This window comes from Helicoverpa armigera, chromosome 11 (assembly GCF_030705265.1).
Source record: "Helicoverpa armigera isolate CAAS_96S chromosome 11, ASM3070526v1, whole genome shotgun sequence".
Taxonomy (NCBI): domain Eukaryota; kingdom Metazoa; phylum Arthropoda; class Insecta; order Lepidoptera; family Noctuidae; genus Helicoverpa; species Helicoverpa armigera.
Window position 1 is genome coordinate 6218383 of NC_087130.1, and position 20346 is coordinate 6238728.

Consider the following 20346-nt stretch of genomic DNA (forward strand, 5'->3'; position numbering starts at 1 on the left):
TACGCCGCATCTCCATTAGTGCGCGCCGCTCCCTTCGGTTATGCCCCAGCATACGTACGATAGAATAGAAGAGAACACTCGACTGACCTTCCTATAGAAAAGACGTGAATCAAAGATTAGATTTAATGTTTTTTATACTTTTTTATATGAAATATATATTGTTATAAAATTATGTGTGTCTTAATTTGCATTATTATACCAAAATACCAACTAACATGAATTATGATAATCCGCTTCCTAATAACAACACTTTTACCTATTAGATGCAGTATGGAGTCTTATTACTTTAAAATATCGGAAAAAATTGTTAAGTATAAAACACTACATATTTAAATAACAAAAACAATTTATCTAGATACTTCACTATTAATTTTTGATGCAGTTGCATAAAAAAAGTAGTAGTAGTAGTTAATTTCTGAAAATCTAGATTTTAAACATAATTTCAATCAATATGATTGGAATAGTTCAACGTTTGAGATAGATCTATTATCTAATTGAATTGCGACCTAGATACCCTCTTCAGTTGTCGTGGAAAGCTCCTGTCATCGGATCCTGACAAAATAATCTTCGCAGCGTCCAATTGACCCTTCGATTAGTCGGATATTGAACTCGTAGGGGTTAAGCTATAGTTTCACACCCTGCCTTGCTTAGTGCTAGTGCTATCAGAATAATCAAAAGTGTGTCAAACGCCACGTGTTTCTCGTTGGAAAAATTATAAAAATGTATTCAACACATTTTGAAATGAGGGCGCGGAATTAATTGCATTTTCCCTTTGAGTGTTTCCCTTGTTTGCAATCTGCATCAAGATCTATTAATTAAACAAACTGCACGTTTATTTGCGAAGAATATTAAAATATTTTTCAAAGCTTTCAGAACCTACACACTTTTTTTTAAATGGTTATGTATCTTAAGGAATTGTTTCATCTATCTATAGTAAGTTGAAAAGTAAACCTAATTATTCTTTATTATTTTGTGTAAAAATTAAAAACAAATCGTTCGAATGGAAATAAATTAAAGCACGTTGTATATTTTCATAATTTATTTACAAAATTTGGTATAAAAATGACTACATTAACTAGAAAACAATCATTACACTATATAACACCTAAACAAGACTAGATTCATTTCCACGCAAATTGTTTAAAGGCGGGAGCTGGGCCATACGGTACAGGAGCGAAGGGAGATACACTGATGGGGGCCCTGGCTACAGCCACAGGCGCGGGGCCGAAAGCAGGAGTGAATAGTGGAGCTGGCTGCGGCACTCCTACAGGCCTCACGATGGGAGAGAACGGAGCGGCTGGCAATGCAGGTACTGCACGAGCAAAAACAGGCGCTGGAGCGAAAGCAGGGGCTATCCTAGGATATACCGGCGCGGGGAACACGGGAGCAGGGGCAGGGAAGACTGGCGCAGGGGCGGGAAAAACGGGAGGAGGGGCAGCGAAGACGGGAGCTGGAGCGGGGAACACAGGTGCTGGTGGTGGGAAAACAGGAGCCGGAGCTGGGAAGACAGGTGCGGGCGCTGGCGCTGCGAATACTGGGGCTGGGGCTGGGAACACAGGTGCCGGAGCTGGGAACACTGGGGCCGGAGCTGGGAACACCGGCGCAGGGGCTGCGAACACTGGAGCTCGTGCAACCGGAGGAGGTAACGCTACTGGTGCAGCCACAGCGTGTATAGACCTCACTCCGTTGGGGAAGTTGTAGAACGGCGCATATCGCACCACTGACAGGGACTTGAAGGCAGGAGCGATGTGACCGATGCCACTAGCACTGCAGCTAGCTATGATGGCGATGGTAGAAATGACCTGAGAAAGAAAGTAAAGAATTATTAATATTTGATGAATAATTGTATTTATGCTTCAGGTGTCTCTAATAATCAGAATACGTACTAATCTTATGCAGGACATTTTGATTTGATAATACAACTCGGTCACTCGAGTGTCAACGATGAAATGTATCGATGAATGTATTACATGTCGTTATATAGTTCATACTGTTGCAAGTATTACGTCTATGTTGGTAGTCGACGGTTTCACTTTCCTTAGGCAGGACTCGCGCATGCTCAATTAGGTGGCGTATGGGCACCATTGATTGCCGAATATGTCAACTTGATGCCCATTCATAGGAATATTATATAACTATAAATATTCGGTATACCATTAAGTGCCCTTTTGGGTCAAATGTTGCAGTTTGTTTTATGATATGTGGTGCAACAAAGTAATTAAAGTAGTGATTATTATATTTCCAATCAATTTAGTTGTTATTATCTTTTACATTTTTCTATTGTTTTTCATCAAAAGTCATCATATCTTTAACACAATTCTAGAATAGGTTTAGAATTCGGATGTTTGTATTTCTTGTAATCACAAAATTCAATTACATGGTAAGGTGTTATAACATATCGTGTAATATGGAGGAGCATATTGTCCTCTACTAAGCGTGTTGACTCTGGCCTGTTAATGAGAAACTGCACAAATGTTTTCCTTTAATAATTTCCATCAATTATTGTGAATAGTCATACTTGTGACCTCACCAAAGCAAGACCAATGAGCCCATCCTATTTCTATGCATACCCAATGCATAGAATGGATTAGGTTCCCCCTTTGTAGAACTAATAACTGAACAAATAACTAGGAATCTTTGTAATAGTAAATTCATTCACAAAATAGAAACTTTTTGAACTCACCCGAGGCGATGTTAAAACTTTATCTTACAAGATAAACAATTGTACTTAAAGTTAAAGGTTGTCCATTCATACCATCTGGTTTATAAAGTTACTAACAATAATAACAGAAATCAGTTTAGTTTACAAGCTTTCAATTAAAAGGTATTGATAGTGGAGAATTGTGATTTTATACAAAAAATACGTAATGTAGTTCCAAAAATTTAATTGTTGACCTTGATAATCTTAGTGATTTGATGAAAATTGGAGCAGAAATACAGCACTACCCATACATTACTTTGCCTGTAATTAAATACTGTTAATTAACATGTCCGCAAAGTTACGAAGCACATCAACCTGTTTATAATTTAAGAATGTAGTCACAACCATAAAAGTTGTCTGTCAAAAAAGTAACAATGGTAGTTCCTAATATATCTAATTATATTCAAAACAGGTACAATGCTGAAAAATAATATAGACTAAAACGTGTTTAACAATACTATCCTGATAATATAGTATTAAATTGTAAATGATTTCCTGATAAATGTGCATGAAGTAAATGAGTGTCAATCATTTTGGTAAACGTTCGCCACTCGATATATCACTGTCATACCAACAATTCGCTTTAGTTCGACAGTTCGCATAATATATGAGCTCAGTTACCGGTAAACTCGACTAAATGATACTACGACTTTTATATAGACAAAATACAAACGCGTGTGTAAGTATTAAAAGCTATCAACTGCGGTTTACTCGCATCTCGTAGCATTTACTCCGCGCTACCAGATGAAGAGTATCCTATCTTCAATAAATGGGTTACCTAATTGAATAATTAGAAGAAATTTGCGAATTGGTCTCACAGTTCCTGAGATAAGCGCGTTAAAAAAACATAATCTTCAGCTCTATAATATAAGTTATAGATACCAAATTATGTCTTAAATAAAATATATAATCTTCTTATTCTTATTTAACTTCTCATTTCAAATATCTTGGCTCACATCATGACAAAAATTTACGCTCTTTCAACAATCGCCTTCTACAATGTCCTACACATCGTTCTGATATCATACACTCTTCCTTCTTCGTAAAATCTATTCTTCTCTGGAATGAGTTACCTTTGGAGATCAGGATGGTAAATACCCGTCACACCTTCAAACTCAAAGTTCGTGACCACTATCTTGGGAAATTAGCAGAAACATAAACAGTCAGTTTCAAATTAATTTTCTTGATATGTTATTAGTATTGTATGTAGTGTACATATGTTTATAGTTATATATATACATATATATTGTTATTATTTTATTTGTGTATTGTAATATAAAATTTGCAATACATTGTAATATAAAATTTGTAATACAAATCCGAAAAACTAGTATGAAACATATACCTACATATGTTTCATACTAGTTTTTCGGATTTGTTTGGATTTGTTTGTAGACTGGTAGAGAACGCCTAAGGCGTTAAGTTCGCCATTGTACTATTTGTGCAAAAAGTATTTTAAATAAATAAATAAATATAATAGAACTATTATAATCAGTTTTATAGAATGAACGAAAAATGTGGCTATAGTCATATTCTAATAAACCTTCTACTATTCTATCCGCTTTTAATATTATTCAATGTCCTTTTAAACTCTGCCGCTTTGCCTCGTAAAAGGGTTGTAAGTTTGAAGGATATTACAAAGCGGTAAGACTTTCATAAAGGCTAAACTTAGCAGGGACTTCCAAGTATCTATCATTATATTGCGAACCAAGTTTCTAGTGTCATAATGCACCATCTTTGTAGTATAGAGTTTCTCATCTGTAAGACCTAAAGTGTATTTCAATCAATTTCCATTTGAAATCTATTGAAAAATATCTTTGTATATGCTAATAGAATAATAAAGAGGAAACATTTTGTTTGTTTGTTTACTAAAAAGGCTCCGAAACTACTGGACCGAATTAAAAAAAATATTTCACTGTTGAAAAGCTACACTCTTCCCAATTAACATAGGCTATATTTAATCCTGGTACTGGTAGTAGTTCCCACGGCACGGGGGTGAAACCGCGTTAAAACGATTAGTTTAAAATAAATTACATAATTTTTACCTTATTGGCGGTCAATAAGGCAAAATATTTTAATATTGGTGTTTATTATTCTCTATTATTGCAGTGCTTATATTCTGAGAAAATGTGTAAACAATAAAACCAGTGTCAAGGATACAATTTCCTGAGAAAATGGCCTCTTTTGTGTAAATTAATTTTGTGTTACCTGTGTTCGCTGAAAAGAAAGTCATAAAGAAACGAACGATCCATCTTAATTATGTGACAGACTTACATTATTTGGATAAAATAAAAAGTACCTTAATATTATGAAGCTAAGTAAATAGAAGCGGCTGAACTTTGTGGGGTCAAATATGTATCTACTTAATTGGAATTTTCAAAAGTGTGTAGTCAAAAGTAGGGAATTGAGGTCCTTGGTATAACTAATAGTAAGGTATATTTTATTGCAAATAAAAGAACAGTAGGTATTTTAGAATATAAAAAAAACTATAGATAAGTATTGTAGGTACCTGATGACATTGAAACTAAGGGTAAAACTGTAAGACCCAGTTGCACCATTTAACCATGACCAAACCATGACTCGCTGCCCATTGGTCAAATAGTTCCGTTATCAATATAATTCAATGATGCAACTCACCATAAGTATTTCTACTTTTCGTCTAGCCAGAAACAAAAGAAACATCAATTATGTAAATAGCAATCAGTGAATTAGTTCACGGATGAAGGGCGCCCTCAATATTATGCGAAGTGAACAGAATCACCATGTATGAATCGAATTGTAATTACTTCGCGCGTCACTACTTCAACTGATTTATATTCAAGCGACCGCCGACAATACGGAGAAACGCTCCTGCGGTAGAATACAGCCAATTGCTTACTGTAATATCGACTTTATTCATAATTTATTCAAGGTAAGTTCTACCTAAATCTACATAAGCGTAGTTATATTGATTTCAATTAAGCTAAATACTGAATTTATTTAGAGTCCGCGTCAAACTGTACATTTTAATGTCAATAGTGACGTATTTTGTATACAATTTTGTGCGATATTTTTGTAAGCAATCGGTTTCATTACAATGTCGTTTTAAATGGTCTAACTTCCTTCGATTTGTCATCTTAATAAGCAGTTTACCAATACAGATTTGTCATTGCAAAATAATGTAAATGATAACTATATAGTCGACTAGCTTCCGCCAGCAGTTTTACCCGCATTATGTAGGAACGACTTCCTCATCCGGATAAAAATATATCTACCTATAGCCTTTCAAGTGGGCTATCTAACACCGAAATATTTTTTTAAACCAAATGAAATCCACCGCTAAAATAAAAAGTGCCAAAACAACTGCCAAAACTTGTGCTCCTTAATTGACCTTAAAAAGTTCTTAAAACTACGATTAGTGGGCACAGGCTGTAATACGAAATTGCAAAATCTAGAAGCCAGTATACACAGGTACTAACTTGGTAGTTTGTACAAAGGAAAACTAAGAAGGTCGTATTTCTAAGGCGGCACGTGTTTCGCAGATGGCAAAGAGTGAAAGAAAAGTTTACAAAACACATTTAGTCCCACGTGACTCTCGTTACGATCGTGTACAGGTTTTCAGCGTTTTTTGTTAAATGTTTTATAGAATCTTGAGTTTGACGAAATGCCGCCCACGGATCTTCTGCGTGCCCGGTGACGTGCGACGTGGCAGAGTGCACGGGCAAACATGTGACTGCGATTAAATGGCAGACCAGTCGAAGTAGCGTGCTTCCTGCATGCGGCTAAGATTTATGTAACATTTAGAACCGTATTGAGAAAACTGTGGATAGACCTCAGCAACACAGCTAAAATGGCGGCAATGCTCGTATTAGAAGATTAGTTTACATAGCTATAACAACCTGGACCATACAAGAGTAGTTATTTCACCAGTCTTAAAACACCTTGAAGCAACGCTTGCATCTATAAAGAATGTCAATAATACATTATTAAAAAGTTTTTAGGTTCTCTTAAATGTTAGAGGACGCTTAATAAGTCCAGCCTAACTGCGATGGTTATTTCCTTGTTGCAGTTATCCCTAATACCATTTTCTTGGGTCGAAAGAATGAACTTATAAGCTCACATATTATGGTTTTCAATTTTGCATAGGTACTTGAAATAAAAACGTACTTCTTTTGTTTTTTTAGTTAATCTTAAACTAAGTTCTACAAAATTTAAAAGAAAGTAGGCATACGCATGTATGTTTATGTAAACAAAATAAATATTGTGCAAGAGTACACAAATAGGTATATTGCGCACCGTATTTATTCAAGTAACACGTATTGAAACTAAATTAGACCAAGCGGCTAAGTAGAAAGAAATATTGAGTACCAATTCAGTGCCTAAAATAACCAGTCTACTGCGTAGTTAGCTTCCTCGTCAACACTCGATCAAAGGAGATCTTACAAGTATCGCCTCATTGGTCGCTAAGGTAACCATTGTATCCACTGCCTAAAATTATGATAATTTCAGTCTAGATTCCATTCATGTACGTGTTTGCGGAAAGTTTAAGTGGATTTCTAAGAATACCACAAACATTTTTCCTAATGATTACGCACTTAGATATGTTCTGTTCATATCAAATCGTTTTGTACAGAAATAGGCCAGTATAGTTTCTCGTTTTGTTGAGGGTCTTCTTTATGTAACAAGTACCACGCATTGTTTGAAGCCAAATTACTTACTTTTGCCAAGGACTGTGGCCAAACTTCCTTGAAACTAAACCCACAAATTCGATCACGCAAAATAACATGCGAATCTTGCTTCTTATATGGATTTATGGTGACAAGACTAATAGAAATAGTTCTAATATCGGTATAATGGTATCTTTACAGATACAAATGAGTGCAAAAAAAACCAAAGTAGTTCTAGATAATAATAGGTATATTTGTCAGTATAAAAATGGGCTAAGAATCAGTCATAATTTACTTGAGGGCGATAAGAGGAGCGGAGGGGGCGAAGTAAGGAGACGCCGCGTAGTAGGGAGCCGCATACCGGGCAAGAGCTGGGACCACTGGGGCTGGGGCGGCTACGTATGGGGCAGCTGCTGGGGCCACGATCCTGGCTGCAGGGGCTACGGCGTAAGGGGATGCGACGGCGTAAGGAGCAGGGGCGGCGACTAGAGGAGCAGGGGCGGCGACTAAAGGAGCGGGAGCGGCGACTAAAGGAGCAGCGGCAGCGTACAGTCCATTATGGTTCCTGGCTACATATTGCGAGCTAGTGGCAGTGACGAAGGGTGCAGGCGCTGCAACCACGGGTGCTGCCGCCACTAAGGGAGCTGCTACTGCACTGGGCTTGGCAGCGGCGAAGGCCAGGGTGGCGAGGAAGAATACCTGGAAGTCACAAAAGTAATTAATTACAATTACAAGTAGTGGTCATTAGGATGCATCGAGTATTTCACAATTTGCATATTTAAGAGAAGTCGTAATTAATCCGAAGGTTCACCCGTAATTATAGTTCACATAGCACGCCCTTATTTTCACTGTTTGACAAATCCAGGTTTCCTAATTTTAAAAGCACTATTTGTAATGAATAGAATACTCACAATCTTGTACATGTTGATTGGTTTGGTGATGTCAGTCTGTTCAACAGAAGATGTGAGTGTGATGTCCATAGTTTGGTGACAATACCTTTTATACTGTAAGCAAGTAAGATTCACCTTGTGTTCCGTTTCGTCACCGATTGCAATGGCTCGTTAGACGCTGGGCACGCAACGGGGACGCGTATCATTACGACAGTCAAGTTGGTCAGATTTACATTATTGGACTACATCACTAGTTTTTTTTTTACTATATAGTGGTTCATTTTCAGGTTTAAATTAAGTGTATTAAAATGTTAGTAATGATATATATTTATTTATAAAAAGTAAAATATTTCCTTCTAAAAAAGTCGGGTAAAAAAAAATCGTATCTCTCTTCAAACTCAGTTTTAAGTGGCGTCAATGTCTTAATTTAAAATCAATTTATCATAACGTTAACATGGTTGATATGCAAATAGATGTGCATGAGTACAAACACTTAACATAGAGCATATTATATGTATATGTAAAGTATAATTTCATTAGTATTTAAATGATTTTTTTTTAAGTTCTCAATGAGTGCGCAACAATTTACCATCACACTCACACTAGTATGACTCATCTGCAATGATGCTACGCCGATCTAATATTATTTCATCTCTGCTACGAACTTTGCTACGACGTAGACTATAATGTTATTTTCGTGACGTACATATTATTATCTACACTTATGTGATGTGCGTCATATCATCATATGCTGTTACTGCAATTCAAATAATTTACTTTTGCTCTTGTTTGTATATATTCACGTCATCAAATCTTATGCTAACATAAGAGTTAACTTCAGTAAGCGATAAAAGATCCTGAATGTATGTAGTTTCTTGCCAGTTATTTTCTGTATGGCCTATTTCAGACTAATAATGCAATTCGTTTGATTTTTCATAAGGACTTACACAGACCTAAATAATTATAAATTGTGTATTTAAAGTATGTATGTGTACCTAAAACATTTTCATCGATAAAGAAAATTATCCGAAGCATTTTTAAATGATCCAAAGAATCCTTTCACTATGTCTTTCTAAGTTAGTTTTAAGAGTAAATCACTTTCCCAGTACTAAGTAAGCAGTAGTAGAGAGCTATTTTTGCATTTGTGATTTTCGTTCTGATCCTTTTAATCGCTAGATTGAGTTATTTCAAACTAAGACATGATCAAAAGTTATAACGAAAGTTTGATTTCAAATAGGCACGAGTATAAATGTCACGCCTCTTATTTAAAAAGGTCTTCAGATCTCTTGCATGTAGAGATAGTTTCCCAAGAAATTCATATCCCATTAATATTTCCTGGAAGAGGTTCTTTCTGCGTATCTATTTTTGTCGTACAAACGGGCACGGATATGTAGGTACCAGTTATAATGAGTGTGTGTAGTGTGTACTACTGTTATATAAAATATTTGGTTTTATTATCATTGGATAGTAAACTGTCATAAAAATATTATGTGGAATTTTAGAATATGTGATTTGATTGTTTACTAAATAAATAGGCTGTATTAGTACATAGAAGATAGGTTTGTTTGAGTCCCTCCATGACATAGAAGCAAATTGGACAAGACCGTGGTGTTTATAGTACCTTAGTGCAGTTTTATCGCGCGATAAAAAAGGTTTAGTTGAATTACAATCATAATAATTTTAGAAATTTTCATCAAAAAAATATTCGTGCACATACATACATTCAGCAGCATTAAATGTACAAAAATACACTATTCGTACCTACTTTACTTACTGGGTTTCCTGGCTGCTGTTTCTAATGAGTGATTTTTATACGCTTTTGGAATCAATAAACAGCATTCACCTTCACTTTTTTACATATACTCATGCCGATTCCTCGTTGCTTTATAACGCAATTTTGTTTTGTTCATTCATTTAATTTAGTAAGTACCTGACTTGTTTTAGGTAATAGTTTCCAATATCATTTGGGTAATAATACTCCTCCTCTTTTTCTTCAATTTAAGAGCCCAGCTCTTGTCGGTGCAGCTCCTTCCATTTACGCCTATCTAGCGCCAACTCCTGAACTTCCTTATACGTCACAACATTCACCTTCTCTTTAATTTGCTTCATGTTGCTGTACCTTGGACGACCCCTTCCCCTCTTTCCTTCGACTTTCCCTTCCACGATGTTTTTTATAAAATCGTCGTGACGTATAAGGTGTCCTATCATTTTTCCTCTCCTGTTCTCTATGCTATGTAATAGTTGTCTTCTAGTCCCTATTCTATTTAGTACTTTTCATTGCTAATTCTTTCCGTCCAAGTAATTAAACTCCTACTCACCTAGGTTAAAATTTGGCGAAGTATTACATATTATGTAGATTAGTAGTTAAAGTTAAAACATTTGTATTTAACTACCTTACTGATCGCGACACAGTCACAATAGTCAGCTGTGATGTCAGAAGAGTAACGAATGATATGACTCATGAGATTTGAAAGTGTATATTATGTACATTTACATGCCTATAAGTTTTGAAGACTTACCCGCGTTTGTTTATACGAGCTTTTACACTACTTACTTACCCAGGTTTCTTTACTTGACGAGAGCAGTCATGAGTAGCTAAGTCCGACTTCACCATTTGCTTACAGTTATGCGTGCAGACATGTTCCATCAAAATTAATATTACGAGTACACGATCATGTCACATAACCTGATCATAAATTCATGGAAAACCCCTTGCTTGTCATGCAAATGTCACTTTCGTTACATTACTTTATAGGTCCAGTGTCATTGACAATGCGCACACGTCTTCCAAGCAACAACAGTTGCACAACTGACGTCTAGTTGGCCTAGACCGAGGCTATAAACAATGTCATCATAGGAATGTTTAGTGTAATTAATAAAACAAACATCATTTACAAAAGTATAAATATATCTATATTATCTCATTCTTAACCATATTTACAATGTGCAGGTTTATTAACAAGTGTACAATTGACTATTTATTCATAAATTATACTTTAGGCGGCTTAATGTTGGGCCTAGGAAATGGGCTGAAGGTCGTGACTTCAATATCTCTGGCATTAGCCCGCAAGTTCTGGGAATGAACTTTTTTTATTTTCACTAAACGGAGAGGACGCGTTTGTACCACAGGTCTCACAATAATTTTAGCAGGAGTTGCCGGTACAAACGTGTAAATATGTTTCACTACCTTTACGTGTGCGTGAGTTTTCTGAGGTGGAGGAGGAGTGATGTACGCCAGCGGTACGGGGACGACTTCCACTGAAGTCTTCAGCTTTTGAGGCCTAGCTCTCTGCTGAGGCCACGGTTGTTGAGGTGCTCCGTATGTCGGGCGTGGCTGTTGCGGTCTCGCTTGTGGCTGGAACTGGGGACGGGGTTGCTGCGCTTGTGGCAGTGGCTGGAACTGTGGCCGCGGCTGCTGCGGTGGGAACTGAGGCTGCGACTGTTGCGGTGGGAATTGTCCTTGTGGTCTTTGTGGCGGGAACTCTGGCTGTTGTGGCTGGTATTGAGGACGGGGTTGTTGCGGTGGGAACTGTCCCTGAGGTTGCTGTGGCTGGAACTGTGGCCGAGACTGTTGTAATGGGAATTGCCCCAATTGCGGTTGCTGTGGTTGGAACTGCGGACGGGGCTGCTGTTGTGGAAACTGAGGTTGGGGTTGTTGTTGCGGGAACTGAGGACGCGGTTGGTTGGGCTGGAACTGAGGACCCGGGTTGTTAGGTGGGAACTGTTGATCCTGAGGTGGTAGGGGTGGACCATACTGGTTGAAATTTACATCTTCATTGGAAGGCAGCGCCTGTTGCACAAAGTTGTCATCACTACTCGATGGTATCGGCGTGGTTTGTTCTGGCTCTTGTGTCGTCACCTCAGCTTGCGTTGTTGACTGAGTGGTCGGTTCTTTGTTACTTTCATCAGGTACATTTACAGGCTGTTCTTGAGGGATCAGTCCAAAATTTGGTGGGAATCCAAAAGGATATGGCGGTAGCAAAATAGTTGCGACAGGTGCAGCAGCATGGGCTGTTGCCACGGCTATTGCAACATTAGGATGAACTGGAGCTGGCTGAGTCGGTGGTGGATTCACGGCAACAGGCACTTCTCTGGTAGGCTCCACAATCACTGGAGGGGCCGGGGCTACGGTGAAAACAGGTTGCAATGGTGGAGGTGCCACTGGTACTACTGCTTGAGGAACTACAAGGCGATTGAAGGTTCTTTGGAAGTATTGTGAACTGGCAGCCGTGACAACTGGAGCTCCAGCTGCCGGTGCGGGTCCTATAGCTACGGGAGCCAGATGTGCCAACCCGTCGCCATGCACACCCGAGCTGGTCACCAGACCACATATCGACGATAACAGCAAAACCTGAAATCAAATATTTCATAATACATAAAAGGCCAATCGCAACGTCTATATTTTTATTAATTTTATATGAACTCAATAGGACTTTACCGTTCGGATCATTTTGAAGGCCACCTTTCCTGGCCGCTTTTGATATTATAATGCGGGCGTTAGAATATTGGACCCCCTCTTTTATATAGGTGTAACAAATTTTGCATCGTGGTGAGGCAACGTGGCGGGTGTCGCGGAATACCTAATGGTACAATGGGTAAGGACACGGACCTTGATGGCTACAAAAATCGTATTGAAAACGTCGTGGGAATAATAAACGGTGCCCATTGGGAAAGTACCTGCGTACACCACAACACTTGTAATTTCGTATTTGCCTATTTATAGCTCCACTAACCTACTTAAGGTTACTTAATTGACATATTGGTCAGCAATCGATGAGAACTGGCGATTTACTATGTACGGCTTAATATAATCTCTCTGCAGATTTTCTGCGGATTAGATAAACGGGTGAACCACTCGCAGTTTCAACATATACTGACTAGACTCTACTGATGAACATCCTTTAGTCCGACTGATAAGGAAAATTCATTCAAGTTTGATGTTTGATGCACTTGTTTTCCTTTAGGAGGGATTTCGGTGTTGAAATAAGGGGGGAAATAGTTCCATACAGAGAAAACTTAATCACAAAGATAAAAAAAATAATTAAATAATTAATCCTGATTATACCGACTGTTAAAGGTTCTCTATTTTGAATCCTTATTGGTTCCTAAATAGCTTTAAAGGTAGCGCCAGAGGGGCAGGTAGTTAAGTTGTCGTTTCAAACTATTAATTTTTTAGCACCCGTTGCTTTAATTCTCTGCCAAAAGGTTTACCCAGTATGTGAACAATTCTGATACTAGCTACACACACGTTAAGAGAAAGAAATAAGCCTACGAAGAAAGAAAAAACATATCCCCAGTAAAATGATTCTAAATTGTCGACTAATAACAACTAATAACAACTCTGTTTAAAAAAAATTGCAGTTGCATGGCAGTTCAGATTTATAATAAAATTCACAGGCATTTCCGAGAGATGACACTTGCAAAATTTAAAATTAAATTTAAGAAATGGCTAATTGACAAATGTTTTTATTCAATAGCTGAATTCATGTCTTGTACGTCGAGAAATATAGAAAGTTATTTGTAATTTCTTTTGTTAAATCGCATTTATTTATATACATATAATTTGGTTTGTCAAATATGCCTAATGACTTTGTTTTAATATTTAATATTATTTTAGATTTTTTAAATTGTAATTCCACATTATGATAATGGTCATAATAATATTTGCATGCCGGTTAAACGGCGAGACATGTGAAACACATACCTACTGTAACATCTTGTAATACCATACCATGTTTCTAGCAAATAAAATTTCTGATTTCTGATTTCTGATTTCTGAAAAATAATTATGTTTTCGACGCGCATGTCATGCCATTGACTTAGCAGCTATGACAACCACCGAAGCTTGTCTTCACTTGTTTTCAATCCGATTTCACCACATTCGATGTTCGTATGAAAACTGTCTGTTTTTTTAATAGGTTATTATTAATTCTATACCAATCGTACAGGAAAAAAATGAGTACCTAAGTATATTTAGCACGAAAATAACTTACAGAACCTACTTCAGAAAACGTGGGTTAAGTCACAGGAAAAAATGAGGAAAATAAAACGTTATAAGAACGTAACTTTCGCCTACTACTTATTAAATTATTTAATAGACTGCTAAAATATTTATTAGTTTAAATAATTATGGCATAACGGATCATAATTATTATGTGGTTGTTTTACAATTTATAGTGATTGTTTATTTATTATTTTCAATTTTTGTACACACACGTAATAAAGAAAGAAGACAGGAAAGAAAGAATTTACAAAGATTTAAAAACTTCTAGAAAACATAAACGTAAAGATATTGTATTAGTCGATTATAAGTTTAGAAGCAATGTTGGGGCTTTTATTGATTTGTTTATTTCAAGGTTGTTGATAAATAATATTTCCAACAACCTTGAAAGTATACTACAATGTAAATATGTATACTTTGTGATAAATTAACTTGGTAGTGGCAATTCATGTTTCTTTTGTTTTTACTCAAACTGTGTCAAATATCTAGATTTTACTAGAACACGTTAAACTGGCAAACGAATTATAGTGACTTAAAATATATCATATAATATACCTAAGCATGGCTGACAATAACGGTGTCAAAGAAATTGTAGGAGTACAGATATTTTCAGACATTTTCTCATAATAAGTATTCCATACAATACTAGTACTGTTCCATAGAGTACTGAATATTCGTTATTCTTATAAGAAAATACTACTAGAGGTATAACAAGTCTCAAAGATGCCTGGCAATAGTTTAGAATCATGCTTTGGACCGTTGCTAGTTAGTGGTCTTATATTATAATACTCGCAGGCGCAACGATTGTATACCCGTTTGTACGAGTACGATGCTATAAGAATCTGAGCAGGCGTACATCAGAAGCAATAACTTTGTCCATATAAAAAGGACAGTTTTAGAATTAAAATAGTAATAAAGTTAGTAGTTTATTTCAGGATTTTTATCTTTATACCCATTTAAAAAGAGTGCAGCTTAGTAACAAAACATGTCGTTGTAAACAATAGATAAGAGCTCGTTCCAAACAAAAAGTCTTTATTTACTATCTTAATGCATGATCTACATAATTTTACTCTGCCTATTGCAAACAATTTTAGCCGAACAAAGAATAGAGTAACTCGACCTACATAACTTTTATCACCTATTCAAAACACTTGAATAAGAAACCTGACATCTAGCTAGTGTTATCCTCAAATATATCAATCTATCATTTCGTTTCACAATACCGTAGACAGGCCTACAACCTAGACCTACTTTTTGCAACAAAACACGACGAATCCCGGATTCCCTGAAAAGACCTTGTACCATTAACATTAATAAGAATGTCTCGACTGAACGCTCAGTAAAAAACCTTTTCAATGAACAAATAAATCATTTAATTACGATCCAGTAATCTACTTTATTGAAAGGAGTTATTTGTTAACCTAAATAAGGGTGTTACTTTTTGTTTAAATAGGACAGTTTGCTAAGTCATTGGATGCAAGTGGGTCTGTCCAAGGGGTATTGGGTAACGGTTGGAAAGGTCAGATAGGCAGTTGTTTCGGGTAAAACACTGGTCCACAGCTAGAAATTGGCGAGCCAGTTGATGATGGATCCAAATGGGAAGGTATTGAGTATGTTACTCATATGGTCAGATATTCTTTCTCGTTAAGCTAAGCTTCATAAACAGATAGTGATATTATTAATTTATTACTTTTATACTGTAGTAAACACAACCATACCTACTCCTTTATTTACAACACATACGAATAAAAAAAACAAAAGTATCCATGACCAGATAAAGATCAATTATGATGAAGAATTTAATAAGACAACGCTTACAACGCAACGCGTAAGCTTTATCAAGAAACACGACACAGAAACGAATCAATAAACAAATGTATCTAGCTATAAAAAGGAATTTTGAATTGACTTCATTGTGTACGGAAATATTTATTTCTTAGTACATATTTTCAATACAAAAAAGTAGCAAAGAAGCCTACATAGTGCTGTTTACTCATTTTGACTCACGTACAAGTATTGACGATGTATAAGTGATTCGCCGAAGTTATTTTTGATTGAACTAACTAAACGGTTTCTATAAGCCGTCTTTGAAGTGCCCACAAATTAATTTTGATGTTAATTTAGGTATTAATATTAGTCACGTGTTTCGCAAAATTAGTGTAACCAGTCGTAAATGATATGTGTTTTTGGTTATATTATTATGTCTTGTTCTATAACTATTTATGTTAGGTCTAGATAAGTTAGAAAATATTTGAGATGTTTTATTTTTAGCACTTCGTCTACGTCACCTTTCACCACAGATTATTCTCTAATATCGGTACTTAGGTATGTGAAAATATTATTGTCCTAGAACAATAAAAACCTTAAGACTATTTTTGCTACGTCGCGTCGTCGCTTCTTAGACAACGTAGGTGGTTACTCTTCCTTTCAAATTATATGGTCTGCCTTTTGATTGTCAATTAAATTGTTTTCACAAATTATAATAATAGCTCTACAAAAACATGAAATAATACAAATATAAACTCTTCAAAACATCTTTAATTTATCAACAACCAGTGTAGAATTAAGTCGTAGTATCACAATGGGTTCGAAGCGAGGTTCATTTGTTTAATAGGCAATGAGGGGTGCTGAGGCGGCGACGTAAGGAGAGGCTACGTAAGGAGCAGCTACGTAGGGTGCAGCTGCAGGGGCAGCTACGTAGGGTGCAGCAGCAGGGGCTACGTAGGCAGCAGGAGCAGCGACGTAGGCAGCAAGCCCGCTGTTGAGGCGGTGGTAGTATTGCGAGCTGGTTGCCGTGACAACCGCGGCAGGAGCTGCAGCCACTAAAGGTGCGCTCACCAAGGCTGGCTTAGCGGCGACGAAGGCGACGAGCGCGGCGAGAACAACGATCTGGAATACAGAAAATTGCAAAAATATGTATTTAGCGGTGCTATTGATTTGAGACACTGGACGGCCGGAGGACGCTCCCAATTAGTTCTTTTAAAGGGGAAGGCATATGGCCAGTCAAGTGGACGTCATATGATTGACACGATGATGATGACAATTATTAAGTTTACTACGTTACTAATTGACTGGTCAAAACATTGCTTCTATTATCGGCATTACAAGTTTTAATTCCAATTTCTATTTATATCTTATAATTTTTTTACAACAATGCTAAATACTTTCTTTTTATACTGAACTGAACTTATCACTTCACACAAAACATTACAGAAAAGAGTACAATACTCACAAACTTCATCATTTTGATAGGAGGGTTGGTGATGTTAGTACTGATAGAACAGGACTCGTGCTGTTCGGTACTTCGCGTTCACGTTATATACGTCGCGTGCGCAGTTGGTGTTGCAACCGACCATCCTCAGCGTCGTCTCTGGCATTGATCGACGCGTGAGCAGCGAACCAAGTGCATACCTTCGGGAGTCATCGGAATTCATGAGAGACGCCATATTTTATTGCTGCCAACTTGTACTTGTAAATCTTTCACTGGATTCGTAAGATTGAGATAAGGATAAATTAGGAATAGATATGTAGGTAGAAAGAGGAAGCTTTGGTTTATTTATTTTGGTTAAAAAAATATAGGCTAAAAGTAGTACAAGGCTGTACCTTCATGTGTTGGCTTTTGTCACTGTAAAAATATGCCAAGTTAAATGATTTTCCTTTACACAGATAAAATTGTCACGTATCGAACGCTCAGATAAAATAATCAATAAGAAACTTTCCATTCATTTAGGCTAAACGTGCTTCTAAAAGTTTTAACTGAACTTTCACAAAGGTCAGAAAGTGCACGTAAAACAGCATGATGGTAAATAACCAATTAAAAAAGTTGTATAGCTTTTGTAAATATAGTCACGATAAATGAAAAATTCGAAGTTTCGAAAACACGAGACCGATACCTAAGTCCACGTGATATTTTTACCGTAATAACTGAAGTATTTATATTTAACTTGTTTACAATATTTAATCGATAAAAATATCGCTTGTTTAAATTAACTATGTTAATTTTTTGGTAGAGTAATTATGAAATAATAATAACAAAAAACATCATGCGCTGAAATATAAGGTCCACGAGCTGAATCTGGGACCATCATAATGAAAAATACATAGTGGTCATATTTATTGAGTCCTAAAAGCAAACAAATGTTCTTACATGATTCGCAATTCTGTAGGAATATTATAGTAATTTATCAATAAAATATAACCATATTAATTGTAACATTGACCTGTGTACTGGGACATGTTGCAAACCTATAGATTAGTTACTAAGTAGCCACGGGTTGAAAATCCACGGCACGTATGCACTAGCTAGATTGATGAAACCGCAATCGATTTACTAAAACATTCTATTCATAGAACATAAACAGCTTATGCGATAGATAACCCATACCATACCTATATATTACACTTTCATTATGATCATCTGTAGTACTGTACGCTAAGCCTTAGTTACTCGCATTTCGTGAGAACTTCTCTCAAGCGGATAAAAAGTATCATATGTCCTTTCTCAAGCTCTTAATCATATTTTCCTAAGTGTGGCTCAGTGTTTTAGCTTGAAAGTACGACAGACAGACAGACTTTCGCAGTATATAATATTGTGTGACGAAGCCCACACTTCAACTAATTTTGGCAAACATTTCTGTATAGACAATAGCCCGGCTGGATACAAACAAAACATTCGGTAAGCGATTACATAGTCACATACGCAGTCTGTATGTGTCAGATGATGTGTAAAGGTTGTCTTGTACGTATGCTGGATGAGATTTGGCTTCAAATTATGTTTGTTATACAAATAGAATAAGCAGAAATCGTGTTATTTAAATAACTTAAAGTTTGCAATTTCAATAGTATTATACATATGTATCTAATTAAGAGCAAGTGAATTTATTTAGCCTTGTTTCACTGGCGGTTTTTCCGCGCTTTTTTGCCGAACGAAAAATACGCACGGCTTTGGGCAAATTTTTTCCACTCGGAAAATCCACCAATATGATGGGACTTCTATAGGAATAATGTGTATTAAGAAAAAATGCTAATTGGTATTACGAAAACATGTTCGAAAAAATTTGGAAAAATGCATAACTATCCAATAATTTGCAGCTTAGAAAAACCACCAACAATAATATTCAAAGCATATCCAGGTACATAGAGCCACGGAAAGCTTTCGGGCCAGTCGGCATTACGTAACAAGTCCGCAAAAGACAGTCGAGGTAGAAATTGTCGTCAACGTTTGCAATTGACACGAACAATTTTCACCTGTGAACTGAAACTCCGATACGTCCACTCCATATTCATATTATATAACGGCTTGTTTTAATCTTGAACTTTATTATTCTTTATGTATTTTTTTTCGTATATTATATAGGTATGTTTTATAGACACGGTTGTCAATTTCTGATTACTCGTTTATTTTTTAAAGTTCCTTTTCAGAACAAATAACAAGATTGTTATATTTATGGGATATTTTTTTTAAATAGTACTCAATTTGCCATAGGGAATGAGTATGTTCTAAGATGATACTTATGAAAATGTACATTTTCCAAGTATCATTGAAAACGCGGCCAAATCAGTTCTCAGAAATCTTTTGGGCGGATGTAGTATTATATCGAGGTAAATTATGCACGGACCTACTCGCATAAAGTGAAACCCCAAATAATGAGGTTAAAAAATCAAGTTAGTTTCAGCACAAAGCTGGACCAATTTTAATAAATAGGCGCCTAAAAAGCAGGATACATACAATAAAACCAACTCAACAATGATTTGAACTAAATAAACCATAAAGCTCACCCATATTTCATTATATTCGTTGTGCTTAATCTACATACTTTGTCAAAATCACGCCTTTTAACTTTTTTTGTGGTTTCTTGCTGTAACGTTTTTCTTTGAACGTTTGATGTTACTCAAAGCCAACAGGTATTTGTTTATCAAGTTACTTTAATCGGAAATAGGACATGTTTGCCACTGTTTCTACAGTAGTTAGGTAAGTTTTGTATAAGAATGCTCCACGTGGTGTAGACAAAGACTCACATGCCTGACTTTTACAGTACATGCTAGATTCTAACAAGCTAATTTACATTTATAGCTATATGTGTACTATAAGCTACTTGGAATATCTAA

At 36.3% G+C, this 20346-nt stretch overlaps 3 protein-coding genes across 4 annotated transcripts; all 3 read right to left on the bottom strand.

Annotated features, from left to right (window-relative positions):
• Positions 1-1021: 1021 nt before the first annotated feature.
• Positions 1022-1991, bottom strand: LOC110370148 (uncharacterized). The gene is made up of 2 exons (XM_021325880.3): positions 1887-1991; positions 1022-1802 (listed from the first exon to the last, which is right to left on the bottom strand). Exons 1-2 carry the CDS (start codon positions 1902-1904, stop codon positions 1122-1124), a joined length of 699 nt encoding a protein of 232 aa, XP_021181555.3. The 5' UTR covers positions 1905-1991; the 3' UTR covers positions 1022-1121.
• A 5588-nt stretch (positions 1992-7579) lies between these two features.
• On the bottom strand, positions 7580-8370 carry LOC110370212 (translation initiation factor IF-2). Its single transcript, XM_021325959.3, has 2 exons — positions 8259-8370; positions 7580-8046 (listed from the first exon to the last, which is right to left on the bottom strand). Exons 1-2 carry the CDS (start codon positions 8325-8327, stop codon positions 7639-7641), a joined length of 477 nt encoding a protein of 158 aa, XP_021181634.3. The 5' UTR covers positions 8328-8370; the 3' UTR covers positions 7580-7638.
• Positions 8371-11127: 2757 nt separating this feature from the next.
• On the bottom strand, positions 11128-17573 carry LOC110370211 (calcium-binding protein P-like). 2 transcript variants are annotated; one of them, XM_064036988.1, is made up of 3 exons: positions 17471-17573; positions 16878-17127; positions 11128-12497 (listed from the first exon to the last, which is right to left on the bottom strand). In XM_064036988.1, exons 1-3 carry the CDS (start codon positions 17480-17482, stop codon positions 11227-11229), a joined length of 1533 nt encoding a protein of 510 aa, XP_063893058.1. In that variant the 5' UTR covers positions 17483-17573; the 3' UTR covers positions 11128-11226. The 2 variants fall into 2 exon arrangements, with proteins under 2 accessions (XP_063893058.1, XP_021181633.3); XM_021325958.3 differs by lacking the exons at positions 16878-17127; positions 17471-17573 and adding an exon at positions 12676-12798 and having other exon boundaries at positions 11128-12588.
• Positions 17574-20346: the final 2773 nt, after the last annotated feature.